At 46.9% G+C, this 13989-nt stretch overlaps 5 protein-coding genes across 5 annotated transcripts; 3 read left to right on the top strand and 2 right to left on the bottom strand.

The window, feature by feature from the left end:
• Positions 1-354: 354 nt before the first annotated feature.
• Positions 355-1347, top strand: HOO65_080197 (uncharacterized protein; the record flags this gene model as incomplete). Its single annotated transcript, XM_071001507.1, has 1 exon — positions 355-1347. One exon carries the CDS (start codon positions 355-357, stop codon positions 1345-1347), a length of 993 nt encoding a protein of 330 aa, XP_070856427.1.
• A 1107-nt stretch (positions 1348-2454) lies between these two features.
• HOO65_080196 (uncharacterized protein) lies at positions 2455-3037 on the bottom strand (the record flags this gene model as incomplete). The annotated part of the gene is made up of 3 exons (XM_071004395.1): positions 2455-2535; positions 2652-2946; positions 3033-3037. The coding sequence occupies 3 exons, from the start codon at positions 3035-3037 to the stop codon at positions 2455-2457; spliced, it is 381 nt and encodes a 126-aa protein (XP_070856426.1).
• A 1688-nt stretch (positions 3038-4725) lies between these two features.
• HOO65_080195 (Altered inheritance of mitochondria protein 41 mitochondrial) lies at positions 4726-7358 on the top strand (the record flags this gene model as incomplete). Its single annotated transcript, XM_071004158.1, has 11 exons — positions 4726-4745; positions 4800-4980; positions 5138-5227; positions 5346-5431; positions 5482-5663; positions 5721-5900; positions 5964-6057; positions 6120-6189; positions 6268-6281; positions 6337-6346; positions 6735-7358. 11 exons carry the CDS (start codon positions 4726-4728, stop codon positions 7356-7358), a joined length of 1551 nt encoding a protein of 516 aa, XP_070856425.1.
• A 404-nt stretch (positions 7359-7762) lies between these two features.
• On the bottom strand, positions 7763-8620 carry HOO65_080194 (Sulfite efflux pump SSU1; the record flags this gene model as incomplete). Its single annotated transcript, XM_071001506.1, has 1 exon — positions 7763-8620. One exon carries the CDS (start codon positions 8618-8620, stop codon positions 7763-7765), a length of 858 nt encoding a protein of 285 aa, XP_070856424.1.
• Positions 8621-11651: 3031 nt separating this feature from the next.
• Positions 11652-12702, top strand: HOO65_080193 (Cysteine dioxygenase; the record flags this gene model as incomplete). The annotated part of the gene is made up of 3 exons (XM_071004341.1): positions 11652-11930; positions 12225-12474; positions 12602-12702. The coding sequence occupies 3 exons, from the start codon at positions 11652-11654 to the stop codon at positions 12700-12702; spliced, it is 630 nt and encodes a 209-aa protein (XP_070856423.1).
• Between the last annotated feature and the right edge of the window lie 1287 nt (positions 12703-13989).

Raw genomic sequence — 13989 nt, 5'->3', positions numbered from 1 at the left:
TGCAGCCAGAATCTGAGACTCCAGGCACATTAGGATCCGGCATGCTAAGTCTGTACCACTGAGGGTTCAAGCCGGATTTCGCTTTCCTCACTTGCCGAGCTAGCCTAGGTCTTCGGCCTTCTTGTTCTATTTTTCTTTTTTCCCCCTCATATTGACTTTCTATTCCCCTTCGCTTCTTCTTCTTGCAACCTCTCTTGACATCATACCTATCCTTTCAATTTCCCCCCTCTCTTCGTCACGCCACCAATCTTGACTCACCCAAAGTCTTAACCTCAACCCTCTTCACGTCATCTGCCCTGACCTTCACCTTGGCCCCCATCCCTCCCTTTCCTCTTCAACGCCCTAGGCCTCATCATGCCGCTTCTCCCCTCTGGTATCTACTCTGCCGTTGCACGCCATCCGTCTCGAACCATCCCGCATCCCCTTGCCGCTCGTGATGCCACCATCACTATATATAAGACGGTGCCAGGAGTTTACGGAAACGACTCGCATGGGGCGAAGCCAGGCGTTGTAGCTGGGATTGTCATCGGTGTAGCTTGCGCCTTTCTGATTGTCATCTGCAGCATTTACTGCTGGGTCAATCGGGAATATGCCGCCGAAGCCCGCGCCGCTGCCGCCGCCAGCACCAAGAAAAAGGGTTGCGATATCTCTCGTAGCGCTAGTGTCATGAGTATGCCCGCCCCTTTGGGCTTACACACTTCGACGCGCGGCTCTGCCGCTGCTGCCGCTGCCCATGCCCGCTCAGGCGGCCACTTGCCCTTGCGCGGAAGCTCGCAGCGCCACCGGCGATCGGCATCACAAACACGAACGAATGCCCGAAAGCCATCACGGCTCTCGCATGACAGTTTGCGCCTTAGTTCCAGCGCCAGTATGAGTCGCAAACGTAGCCAAAGTCATCATACACAGAGTCGGAGTCACGCCAGCAGCCATACGATTCCGCGTCCATTTATCATAGCCAGCGAGACATCTGAGCCAACAGATTCGACCAGCAGTGATATTGTCGTTCAGCAAAGAGAGCGCCAGCGGCGCAGCTTGACACGCAAACCGGTGCCGCGTCGCACCACCGACCTAGTGCTGCATCGGGGCGAACGTGATGATGGCTACGGTCAGACCCAAAATCAAAACCAAAGTCAGAGCCCTGACGATGATGAGGATGATGATAACACTGATGATGAAGTTATTGTTATTGAAGAGCTGCCCAAGGCTAGTTCAAGCCGCAAAAGTAGACCCGGGCGTAGTCGTCGCAGTCCCTCACGCCAAAGTGAATATTCTAGTGTCTCGGCTGGGCCTGAAGAATATGAAGCTCGGGCTAGTGCAGGAGGCCGGAGACGACGGAGTAGAGGATAAGTCTTGGTCCTATAAATTCATTTGCTTGTATTAGTGTCATATTTGCTTCTTATTTTTCCTCATGCTTATCTTTGGTTCTTAACCTTCTGCCTTGGTAGCTAGTAATTATTAAGGCTTATGTAGTAGAAGCCTAACCTAGCTTCATTTGGTCTAGTTTATTGAGTTTAGGCGGCTTACAATGCATTTGATATTCCCTGTTTGTAGTTCTCGGCAACTTTTATATGTAATTCCACATTCAATAAGAAAATACTAGGAAGCGAGGGTTTAATGATCCATTTTAAATCAACACTGCATCATCAAACTTAACCGATGTATGTATTCAACTGACCAAAACAGTGGCCTGTAGGGAGACGCAGGCTTTGCCCCCCTGATAAAGTCCGCCTTGCTTTATCATTTTTATTGGCCTTATTCGCTAAACCAATCGTCTTCTTTGTCACGAGCAAAAAACCATAGCTTTTGGATCTTTTCCTAGACGGGCATGGGAATAGCAAGTCTAACTTCTTGTTATGCTCCGTCATGTCTGTTTGGATTTGTGGCGAAAGTGAAATGCGAGGATCGCTTAATGTAGACAGTAGCGTTGAGGTGCCTTCATTAACAGTATTCTGCGCAATTAAGGACGAAGGAAGTTCCTCATTGGACACTGGCGTGTTTGAAATAAGAGACTCCGGGGCCGCTTCACCTTCGCCTGAATCACCCTCAAAGCATCCTGCAAAATCTCCTGTCACGGAAACTTTCTCACAGTCCAAAGGTTTTGGCTTAGCAACTTCAACAGCAGACTTTTCAGTAGACTTATGTCTAGTGGCACTGTGCCTTGCTAGGGCTTTGGAATCATCAGTTTCTTGGACTTGAGCTAGCGCTACCTTAGGAACCTCGCTAGAGATTGACTGGTTCTCGGTTATGGAATTATTTTCAGGCATCGCACAGCACTTGGCTTTTTCAAGCTCGGAGTCTGCTGCAGAAGTCTGACTAGAGTCTGCCATCGTCACCCCAGAGCCTAAGAAATCTGTGCGTTGGCTGAATTGCGTCTTGTGACACGTGGACGCATCGGTGCACTCTGACGTGTGGGTCAAGCCTGCAGCTTCTGTTTGGCTCAAAACTTCGCTAACATTAAATGGCTTTTTTCCTTGGTCCGTAAGATGTCTTGGAGGCGGGCAAGTACCACTTGCCTTGCTCGAGCTCCCGACAGTACTGAGCGGACGTAAGGCAAAGATGTCGGGTATATCTGCCGCCTTGATACTCCCTGTGTATCTTTCTGACAATTCTACACAATGCAAGGACGTTGTTAGGGAATTTTCACCACTAACATCCCCAAACACGTGGCTAGGAGACTTTGCCTTGACAATGTCGTGAGCTCTTGTAGGCGTCAACTCTAGCTGGCCAAAGCAGGAAAGCTCTCGAGTATCTCTTCGACTTTCTAGACCATCAATCTTTTCTAGCTCCTGCATTGCGCGCTTAATCTTCTTGTTTGGCGTATCTTGCCAGACCTTTTTCGTGGGTAGAGAGCCGAGTGGTAGACACTGATTGCGGCGTCGCTTGGACGTATACTGGAGGCCCGGGCTATTAGGAATCACTTCAGTGCCCTCGAAGCCGTCACGGCACCTAAAGGCCATAGTCCCAGGTAAGGCAGTATTAGATTGTTTATCCAATGTACGCCCAATATTAAACTCGGCAGCGGTGGCTCTTACTGCATCTTGGAACGTAGTCCTTGACTTGATCATAAAGGCGGCTTTCCTTTGTTTTGAGAGCAACGTGTCTGTATCTATTATTTCAAGTTAGGGGTTAGATAAGATTAAGTTATCCTTGCGTTGTACAGAAAATAAGAATGAACCATATTGAACCTACCAAGGGCTAACACTTCGGAGATCCTAGAGTTTTGTGTCATAGAGGCCCCGTCGTCAAAGTCAAAATCAAAAATGCAGCTCGCTGTTTCTAATGTATTTTCATCATTTTGGGCAGGCAACTCATCATCCGAGTCAAATTCAATGCTCTGAATAGGTCTATTCCCACGGCAATGGGGGTTAGTCATTTGAGCTAACCTCAAGATAGCTATAGGATAGCACATACAGGTCTGGGTTGTTGCATGGCATTGAACAAGCAGTTTCACTGCAGTTTCGAATCGCCTCCCGTTTTCTCGGGTTTTTCTTACGGTTAACGAAGTGCTGGCTGAATGCGGCCGCGTCACTGGTCAATGCCTTTTGCGAGAGTGGCGTGTGAGGTTGTCGGCGAAATGACTTGTTAGAGCGAAAATCAATCATTTCGTACTATAATCGTTGAAGAATCGAAGAATGGAATTATGTGGAAACGAGGGCCAAAAGAGAAAACTTAATAGTGCATGAAGTCTTGAAAATGGAACGTTGATATCCAAGTCATAACTTCGGTCGCTGAACAAGGCTGTAATAAAGAGTATGTTCTTCTTTTTTTCCCTATAGGCACATCACATATCTAATAGGCCCAAAAATATTTCAAGATAAAACAGTGCGGTGTTTGTGTGGCCTTGTGCGGGACCTCAGGGCTCACCAAATCCGAAGCCCTTCCGTTTTCCAAATCGGGGAACTACCGTCGAGAGAAAGAGTAACATTTTCACCGGCCGGAAGGTGCTCCCTAGACCCCACACACCATTAATTACCTCCCTACTATCAAAATTGGAAGCGCACTTTCCGATATTGGAGGCCTTTTTTTAACGGCCATTGGAGGTGGCCCAAGATTGAAGCGGTGAGTGGAAATATTTGCACAAGACCTTGCAAACGACCTAAAGGTGAGTTGTTAGGTTAGGCAGCGAACCCAAGTTTACAACTTTATAAGGAGTTACAGTTGTAGTCGGTCTCATTAGATTCCACAATCTATTGAAGCTAGACCCAGAACAGTTCTTTGGCCTGATACCCAATGAAAGCGATGCCCCGCCATCTGTGCGGATCTTGATCTAACCTATTTCGGTAACTTAAAACCCAACTTACCATCTATTTTAGTGCTTCGTTCTCTTAATCAATACGGTGTTTATGTTGTTGGTTCCATTTACGAGACCGCCTTTGGCGGGCCATGACTGCTCGTCCAACAGTATTTAAAGAAGCCTAATCAATTTTCAACTTTGGAGACGACCGCCTGCGAGATTCCGAAACATGACAGCCTCCGTTTACTATAATCAGTCTTCAGGCCGTGTACTACCGGTCATGTTACACACGTAATCTATTAAAGGTGTAGTATGGGATCTCTCTGCAGTTTCAACACTCACCGCTTGGGATATCAACATGCCTTTATAAAAAGCAATGTGCCCGCTCTAAATGTCTTCAATTAAGAACATCAATAAGAAGCAAGCGCCTTGTACTGCTCCTCACCGCCATTTTTAAACCTCACTTACCCAAACTCAAGCTATTCACAACCATGCTCCCACTACACCACATGTCAGTGAATACCCCTGCTACAAATACGACTTGCATTATCTAACACACATATAGAATGAGCGAAAACCCGTACGATCCCGACCCGTACGAGCTAGGTGTCCCTATCTCTCCTCGAAGTGATGGATCACCAGCTGGATCTGATGATTCACTTTTGGACGCAGTGCTTGACTATGCCGGTAGAGACTATCATGTGCTTTCCGTTCATGAACATATCCACTACGAGCCTATCGATTTTGTAAGATGAAACAACGTAGCAAGTCTACAGTATGTACACAAGCCAAATGTCACAAGACTAATTTCATCGCTTCTGCAATCAGGATGAGAACTACCGACAGGCCTGTCAACATAAATTTATGTGTGCCGCCTTCAATGGCTCCTTAACCTATAAACAGCTCTCGTACATGCCTACAGCTATCTTGGACTGTGGTGCTGGATCGTGCACCTGGGCCATTGCAATGGCCACTATGTTCCCTAACTGCCATGTATGTTGTTTGAATATTCATACCAAAAAACGGAATTTGCTCCCAAAGCATCCCTGAGAAAGTTTCAAAGCTTGTTATAGAGGCCGAACTAAGCCACTGCTGACGCCACATCTCACAGGTCGTAGCGATCGACATAGCATTTACTCTTATCCCAGACGAAATCCCATTTAACCTTGAAATCAAACGTGCAAATCTTAATGAAAGGTTTGTTTCATAGCTCTCCCTCTAGGATATTAGCAGCTAACGTCCACTAGCCTCCCTTTCGATTCAGAATCCTTCGACATTGTCAATAGTCGCATGGTTGCCGGTGGTGTTGAAAAGCGCCATTGGGTAGGCTATCTCCATGAGCTCAAACGCATCACCAAGAGAGGGGGCTTTGTTCAAATGGCTGAGATGGATTATCAACCTTATTCACGTTCCAACCAGGTGATTCCAGGTAGGTTTCCATAAAGTTTCATCACAACAAGAAGACAAAAACTACACGTGCAAATAGAACTAATGCAGAAGGTAATAGAACAGGGGCTAGGCCGTTGGGGGGCGCTTTACTACCAAACCATGTCAAGACGAAAAGACCCGGAAATTACTAAAAAGCTATACCAAATGATGTGCGGTGTGGGCTTTGTCGACATTGCCTCACACATAATCATGGCACCCACATGTTCATGGCCTGAGGGTAAGTCTTCGCTAATATATGCTAAACATATGTAATGACTACTTACCAATATGATGGCCATAGAAGCCTACGCAAAAGAACTAGGTCACATTAACCAAAGCAATGTCCAGCTCATGCTAGGAGGAACCATTTTATTTTCCCTGATGTTTATCGAACGGTGAGTTTTCAATTGAGCATATCGTCTTGTTCAACCCAGTTATTAACTTGGATAAAACGCAGTCTTTTGGAAGATGACATCCGGTCCATGCAGCGTCGAGCCCAGTACGATGCCAATAATCACAGTCTGCAGGTAAGATAGCATGACATTAATAGCGCCCTACGTATTACGATTGTATATCACAGACACTAACCATATTCGTTTATCCAGGCCTACTTTAATGTGTAAGTATTTCAACATCCTACGTCTACGCACTACTCATCGCTAACACTACCCTAGCTATACCTACGTAGGAGTAAAGGGCTGAGTCCTCGGAGTCCTCAAGTGACATCATTCACATGGGTATACTTCTTAGTCTGACTTAGCCGGGCACCCAGAGTTTGTTTGCAATCTTATATAGACAATTAGTAACAGTGTCATTTATATAAACATATTTAGATTTTGAGGAGTAGCTACTAGTCTGGAGACCCTGAAAAGGCGGACGTTAAATTTAACCTTTGTAGTGGCACCTTGTGGTACTTGTGGCAAAAAATGCCAAGTATTATGGTAGGGTTAACATGGGGTTAGCATAGGCGCCTAAGTGGAGATGTCCCAGAATTTTCGAAGCTCTTGATGTGATATTTTTGAATGAGTTGAAATTTCGCCCATTGATAACCCAGGAATTATTTTTCCCACAGCTTGTCCAGTTGCTCGTTACTTCCTCGCAGGCTTCCTACAAAATGTTGAACTTTGCCGCCCGTCGTTCTGTCTTTGCCTTGCAAAGCTCCGCCCTCATGCGGCAAGCAGCGATGACGATGACCCCTCAGCGCCTATACTCGACGGCTACCGATGGGCCAGCGCTTCTCGGCATGATTAAAAGCGACCTGAAGACTGCGATGCGGGCAAAAGATGCGCCGAGGCTAGCGGTACTGCGGGCTATTATGTCAGCAACGCTGAATGCATCTAAAACTGCATCACCGATCAAGACAGATGTACAGCTGGTGGCTCTATTACGCAAGAATGTGGCGGCGTCTAAGGATGCGGCAGCACAGTTCAAGGGGGCTGGCCGCGAGGACTTGGAGGCCAAGGAATTGGGCCAGGTCGCCATCCTTGAGGCGTACATTGCTAACAGTGGTGTGCAATCGGTTGGGCTAGAGCAACTCAAAAGCATGATTGCTGAAAAGATTGAGGAGGCTAAGGCAGCAGGAGCCAAATCTTTGGTGGGCGAGGTTATGAAGCGTATGAGCGCAGAGCTTGAGGGCAAGGATGTTGACAAGAAGGAAGTCTCGGCGCTAGTCAAGCAGATGGCCGAGTCAGCCTAAGAACCGAATGCTTTTATTCTTATCCTGATTCTCGAATCCAAGCATCGCTGCCATCTCTGCACCGGTACAACTATTACTGTATCACTACTGTATCACCACCACTCAAAATATATCACTTGGGATTTCTGACACCACTATGGATGAGATACTGGCTTGTGTTATGGAAACTAAAGAAATCACGAGTAAATCACACGGAAAAATATCACATAAAGAAATTAAGCCTAAAGTGATGGGCTACTGAGCCGCATTTATCGCAAGCAACATGCATGGAGTAAGAAAGAGATTTTATTGCGCTAAAGGGGGTATAAGAATGATGGTAGTCAACAATGCTAAGACGACGAATGAAAGGAAGTATTAAGATAGAGTAGGGAACAGTGAAGAGAGAGGCACAGAACAATGGCGGTTTACTCAGGTTGAAACTCCTTTTTCCAGAGAGGGTACTCAGGGAAGCTCTCAGCCACAAGGTCTCGGCGCGCTAATAAGACAGTCTTGATGGATACAATGAACCACAGGATGATCACAGCAATGGAAAGCACCATTGTCATAATGCGGAAGAAGATACTATCCAGTTGCTGGGCTAAGAGACCTGTGCAGGTAGCCAGGACGCCCATAGGAAAAGTGAAGCCCCACCAGCCCATGTTAAAGGGGAACCTCTTGGTGGTAAATATGCTGATGAGGGCAAACGATAGCAGCACCATGCCAAAGCCCCAGCAGCAGAGCCCAACTAAAACGCCGATGACATATAGCACACGGCCGGCCACAAGAGACGAACCCTCGCCTCCGATGTTCTCGGCGAGCAGTCCCGTTTTAGGGAATGTCTTGAGCGAAGCCAGGCCGAGGTTGATGATGCCAAAGCCGCCGTTTCCTAGGGCACCAATAGGTAGAAACACGGAGACTATGAAATCGCGCGGAGGCAGACTGTGCATGGTCAGGCGGTGGAAGTATAAGCAAATGATAATGGCGCAGAAGTACTCGCCTAGGCCCCATAAGATATAAGATACAATGATTGTCAGTTGGGCGTTGCCAGCGTCGGGCAAGTGTAACGCTACGAGGCCACCTGAAGCAGCGCAAACCACAGTAGCCACGATAGGCAGGATTAATGCAGCGGTGATGGTGTTAAGGCCTGGCTTGTGGCGGTAGATAACCATCCATGGTACGAAGAGACAGGTGGCTAGAGAGGATACCACATTAAGCCACCACAGAACCCAGACTGTCAAGAGCAGTGGAGCGCCCCAAGTGGCTGATAGGGAGATTGTAGACATGTTGATGATAGCTAGCAGTAGTGATAGTGGTCAGTGTTGGTTGGTATTCGACAGAGGGCACTTGATAGAAGGAAAGGAACCTACTGGAAAGACCCATGGGAAAACAGCCGAGGAATAGAGACTGCACCGGATGATGCACCATTGCTCGCCAACAGTCATGATACATCATATACCGGAGGACAGAAATGACAGTAAACACAACAAACATGACGACGTTGAGAGCGAAGAAGCAGTAGCTCAGGGCAGTAGTAAAAGAGCATCTGTAGGGCAGACTATACAGCAAAATTGACACGATACCGGTACCCATAGTAACGGCAAACCATCTGAGTGTGGAAAGAAGCAGGCCACCAGTTAGTAGTGATGCATAAACGTGATATACGAGGGTTCGAGAAAGAGCAACTTACGATGGAGTAAAGTTCCGGATCATGCGTCTCCATCGCGGCAGCAAGGGAAGTTCTGGGGATGGAGTTTCGGGTGTGGCGGTAGCTACTGTAGCTGTAGGCTGCATGCGTATATCAATATTCATATCAACGTGAATGTGACTCTTGTCAACTGATGTTTCGGAATTGGACGCATAATATGAGCCTCCAGTTGTCTCGACGTCATGACTAGAGATTGGGATGGGAACGTCTAGGGGGCCCATTTAGACGGTGTTGTACATGGACAGTGGAGAAGTAGAGAAAAAATATGTGGTAGCAGACTAGCGCGCAGTTGAGGAGCGTCTGAAATGAAGCTAGAAAATCAAGCTATAGGTGTGTTGTCTGGTTGTGTTGAATGGATGTGAATAGACAAAGAGAAGCTACATTGATGTTACACGAAGCTCTTCTCTAGATGAGTGTAGCTTGTTGTATGCTACAGGATATCACAAGACAAGAAGTCTAGGTGGATAGTGAAAGATGAGCCAGAGAAGAACGGCAGAGAGAGAAGACGGGCCGGAAGTTTGGCGGATGACTCGGCTGTATTACTTGTTTCAAACTTAGATGCCGAGCAGTCTCCGAGAAAAAGACTAGTTATTATGCTGTGTGTAAGTGATGGTGAATGGGTGACTATGTACGAATATAACAGAAGCGGATGAAGGAAAGAACAAGAGGCAAAGATGAAAGGGAAGATAGCAGCATGTATAACTCAAGAGCTGGCAAGCAAAGACGAAAAAAAGCAGCAAAACGGAAAAATCTCGCTTTTGCCCAGCTTCACCAAAGCCCGGCCTGAGCTCTAGCGCGCCTCTTTGTTATCATACTACGAGGCCGGCCAGGAGCTTGTGTGTTTCCCTCTCCTTTTTCTATGCCTGTATAGATCCCTATTGCGGATAGATCTGGATTTCTTTGCTTTTCCATGTCATATGTTCATCCCCTTCCTCTGCCCGAAGTTTAGCAATAGATGCAATATACAGAATGAAAACACAACGTTGCCGGCGATACCGCTCACTCCGCTACTGATTCGCTCGTACGTAATAGACAATCCGTGCTTTCCCACCCTCTTCTTCTGGTGTGTGCTCGGCCCAAAAGGGCAAAAATCTCTATCCAGGCAGAGCCTTGAAAGAAAGGGAGTTGAAGGTGGAAAAAGGACGAGGATAACAATAACAGAAAGGAGGGTTGGCCCTTTAGCAAGCCAACCGCTCGTCATCTGATGTCTTTGCAGTAGAGTTGGGTCGCTGCGATAGTGGCAGCGACATGAACACGGTGCGAAGCTGTTGGGGACGTCATGACAGACACATTTGGTGGGTGGATATTAAGCCGAACGGCAGCGTATTTTCCCGAAGGCTAAACATCGGTAGAAGTTATTGAAAAAAAAAGAGGGCCCTAATCTCCGACTTCGTCTAGCGGAAGGAGAGACAAAAAATAGACCATGAAGATGGTGCGAATTTTCTAAATCAGCTGAATCGTGGGCAACTGAGTGCGGCGGATACGTGGTTCTGACTATACAGCAGCAGGTTGTTTTCAGATTCCTTGCACTATAGAAACGGATATAATTTGTGTATTAAACCTAGGAATGACCTATAAGCACGTCAAATCACGCACTTTCCCTTCTTGTTTTGGCTTTCTTTATGTTCTCAATGCACCCTGAATCCTTGAGCCCTGGAATCCCTGCCATTCAAAAGAGCTAAAACTCAAATTTTCTTCTCGTCGCTAAGCCTATCATCAGCCTAGGTCATGTGAGGGGGGGGCGTGTGGGGCGTGAGGTGTCTTCGCCTAGATCACCTTGCAGTCCTCGCGTTCAACGATTTTTCTTTCTAGTCTGTTTTTACTCGCTTTGCTATCTCTTTATCTGTTTATCACATCCATTCAGTTTGTGTAATTTTTTTTCCTTTTGATTATTCTATGCGAGGTCCGTCGGTTTGACAAGGCTCGAACGGCTGACCCCCTGCAGGATCCTCATTCAACTTACTTTTATCGGTTGGTTCATCAATACTCTCCAGGGCTTTCCAGGGTATCTAGAAACCCCACGCTTTATGCGTATATCCGGAACAGTCCGTTCCCTAGGAACCCCGATACATAGTTCTCCCCGATAATCCAAACCCCGACCTGACTTCCCCGTACGATCAAACAAGGCATCTGATTGCCCTGTTTCCGCAACTTACCTTGGCCAAGAAACTTAGAGAAGCTTCATACGCCAGGGCTGAAATGTTATTGGCCAGTGAGTGATTGTGCCCCCTCTCTCCACTCCTTTCCCCCCGTTATCGCATAGCACCCTTCTGTCTCACGCTCAGTCTACTCTATTCCGTAAGGCTATTGGATACTAATGCTCCAAGAAACCCCGCCCCGCGGAAAGAATGACCTCGACCCCAGCACTAAGCCAGAGAGATAAACGGACACAAAAGTTCACCGCTTTTTAACAACAAAAAGCCCTCCCTGTTGAGATCAACATCACCACCACCTCCGACCCAACAAACATTGCCCTTCATACATACCATCAAGAATAGGCGTTCTGTCTGTCGACGATAACAGCGACATATTGTCTTCCTAAATTCTCTTATACACACAACTTGTGCTTTCCCCTCGTATCCCTTCAACTTCTCCTCGAACATAGCAAAATGGGCATCAACGTCGTTTCTCCTAACATCGAACACGTGTCCGTCACTCCGTGTGGCGAGCGCAGCGACAACAAGTTCCAGAAACTTGTCCAAGATATCAAGGCTGTCTTAGGCCCTTCTTCTGGTCTGACGTGCGATGATATCGATCTCGAAGGCCTTACCAACCTCATGCGTTCGTATGACTCCAACGTTGAGGAGTGGCAGGAGTACTTTATTGGTGATGAGAAAATGGGATACACCCGTAACCTTGTCGATGAAGGCAACGGAAAAAGCAATCTGGTAAGCTGCATCCCAATACCAAACCGTATACTTTGCCTCGTTTTGTCTTTTTTTTCTCGCTCCCCTTCTTGGACTTTTCTTGAATTTCTGTTCCTGCTGTCTGCGTGCATGCTGTGTCTTCATGTATATGCATTGATCTGGTCGTTAGACATCGGTCTTGGACTGTATGTCATTGATATTGAAGTGTCGTCGTCCGAACTATGCACACACGTTGCCACATTAGTCTCCTCTCAGCCCCCCTTCCCTCCTCTTTCAAGAAAACGAAGCTAATCAAGTTCGCCTTTACTCCAAAAGCTTGTGCTTGTTTGGTCTCCAGGAAAGGGTAGTGCTATTCATGATCATGGCAACGCTCACTGCCTCATGAAGATTCTTTCTGGTGATTTGACTGAAACCCGCTTTGCTTTCCCTGAGAATGATAAGGGTGGCCCCATGAAGGTCTTGTCTGAGAAGGTATACAGCGAAAATGCTGTTGCATACATGGCCGACGAGCTCGGAGTCCATTGCATTCGTAACAACGGAACTAAATTCGCCGTTTCTCTTCACTGTAAGTTATTAGCCTGCCATCATTGCGGATTGAGCTGCCCCTTGTCTTTCTCCTTGATTTTATCAAGTTCTTCGCCGGGGCATTGTTGCTAACACCGCCGTGCCAGTGTATACTCCCCCCAATGTAGCAAAGTCCGGGTGCAATGTTTTTGACAAGGAAACTGGTGAAAGTAGCCACATATCTAAGTGCGGCTATCATTCGGTGTTCGGCCGTATCCTAAAGGAATAAGAAAGGGCGGGCTAAAGCAAACAAACCCAGAGTCATGTGCTCCAAGGCCGATTGTTGTCGAGGCCTCGTTGGGCGTATAGCACTGTCGAAGCAACCAGATGCTTCAAGGAGGGGCCCTTTCGAATACTTGTAGTGGAGCCATATTGTAGGTGGCCACGAGGAGCAGAATCAGGTTCCGGTTGTTTGTGTGTTAGAATAGGAGAATGAGAGCGATGAGGAGAGAGGGCAAGAGAGATGAGAGTTGAGGAGGCTGGTCCTCACTCGTGGGATAAAGTGGAAAGAATAGGACACAATTCCCAGTTCCGATCAAACTTCTCAGACGCAAGCAAGACTAAACAAAGTGTTGTAAGCTTTTAGAATTATTTGCGAAGGTGATTTTCCATTTGCTTCTTGATGGGCGAGTGTTGACTGGTAGAAGAAGGGGGGGCAATGGAGGTCACGTGCAATCACATCATCGCAAGTGATGATGATTGGACAGAGTGGGGCCCATATTTTGGCCATTTATGGGCTCTAGTAACAAGTAATTGGGCTTTTTGCAGGGCTAATGATTACTGATCAAGCTCTGGTGCCAATCTAAGCTTTGGGATTGGCCTCAGTCTAAATTGCATCATTTCTGTAGAAATGGCTCAATATTATGTTTGTGTAGCGGAGGGCCCCATGATACTTTAGCGCAAGTAACAACAATGCTGCAAGCCAATAACAACAACTCTGCAGATTTTCCCTGCTTCGTGGGTTCTTGACTTGGTTGATCGCTGGTGGCAGGTTGATGCCTGCTGCTTTCCGCTTGCCACTTGCCACCTTGACCTGAGTTGTCTTCGAAATTATTGCAGGCTTTTTTTGCTCAGCCTGTACTCACCGGTTTTCCCGAGAATCAAGCGCTCTACCAAGTTCTCAATGAAGCCGTTCGTGTAACCTCACCCTCAGAGGCTGATCAGACGCGACTCACCTCCCCCAAAATTGCCTATACTCTGTAGTTATTTTGTATTTTATAGGTGCTACACTTTTCAACTAAGCCTGTATCACAATACGGCTGTCGAAGAGTCAGAATCATAGATAGCATTTGCCTCGTGGTAATATTCTCTTTCGACAGATTGCTAGATTTTCTCCACACTCGCCTTGCTAGCAAGGAGAGTAGTGCCATTGAGACATGTGAAGCTCTACTTGGTTTTAGAAGCTTTGATGAAGAACAGAAATCGCCTTCATGGATAGAGAACATGTCATATTTACTACTAGGATGAAGATCTTGATCCAAATCCCTACAAACTTGCAACTGAACCTCGACTTTCC

Source organism: Ceratocystis lukuohia (genome assembly GCF_044167205.1).
Source record: "Ceratocystis lukuohia strain C4212 chromosome Unknown Supercontig8_pilon, whole genome shotgun sequence".
NCBI classification, from domain to species: Eukaryota; Fungi; Ascomycota; class Sordariomycetes; order Microascales; family Ceratocystidaceae; genus Ceratocystis; species Ceratocystis lukuohia.
The sequence above is the reverse complement of the archived record's forward strand: the minus strand, read 5'-3'. Positions and strand labels throughout refer to the sequence as shown.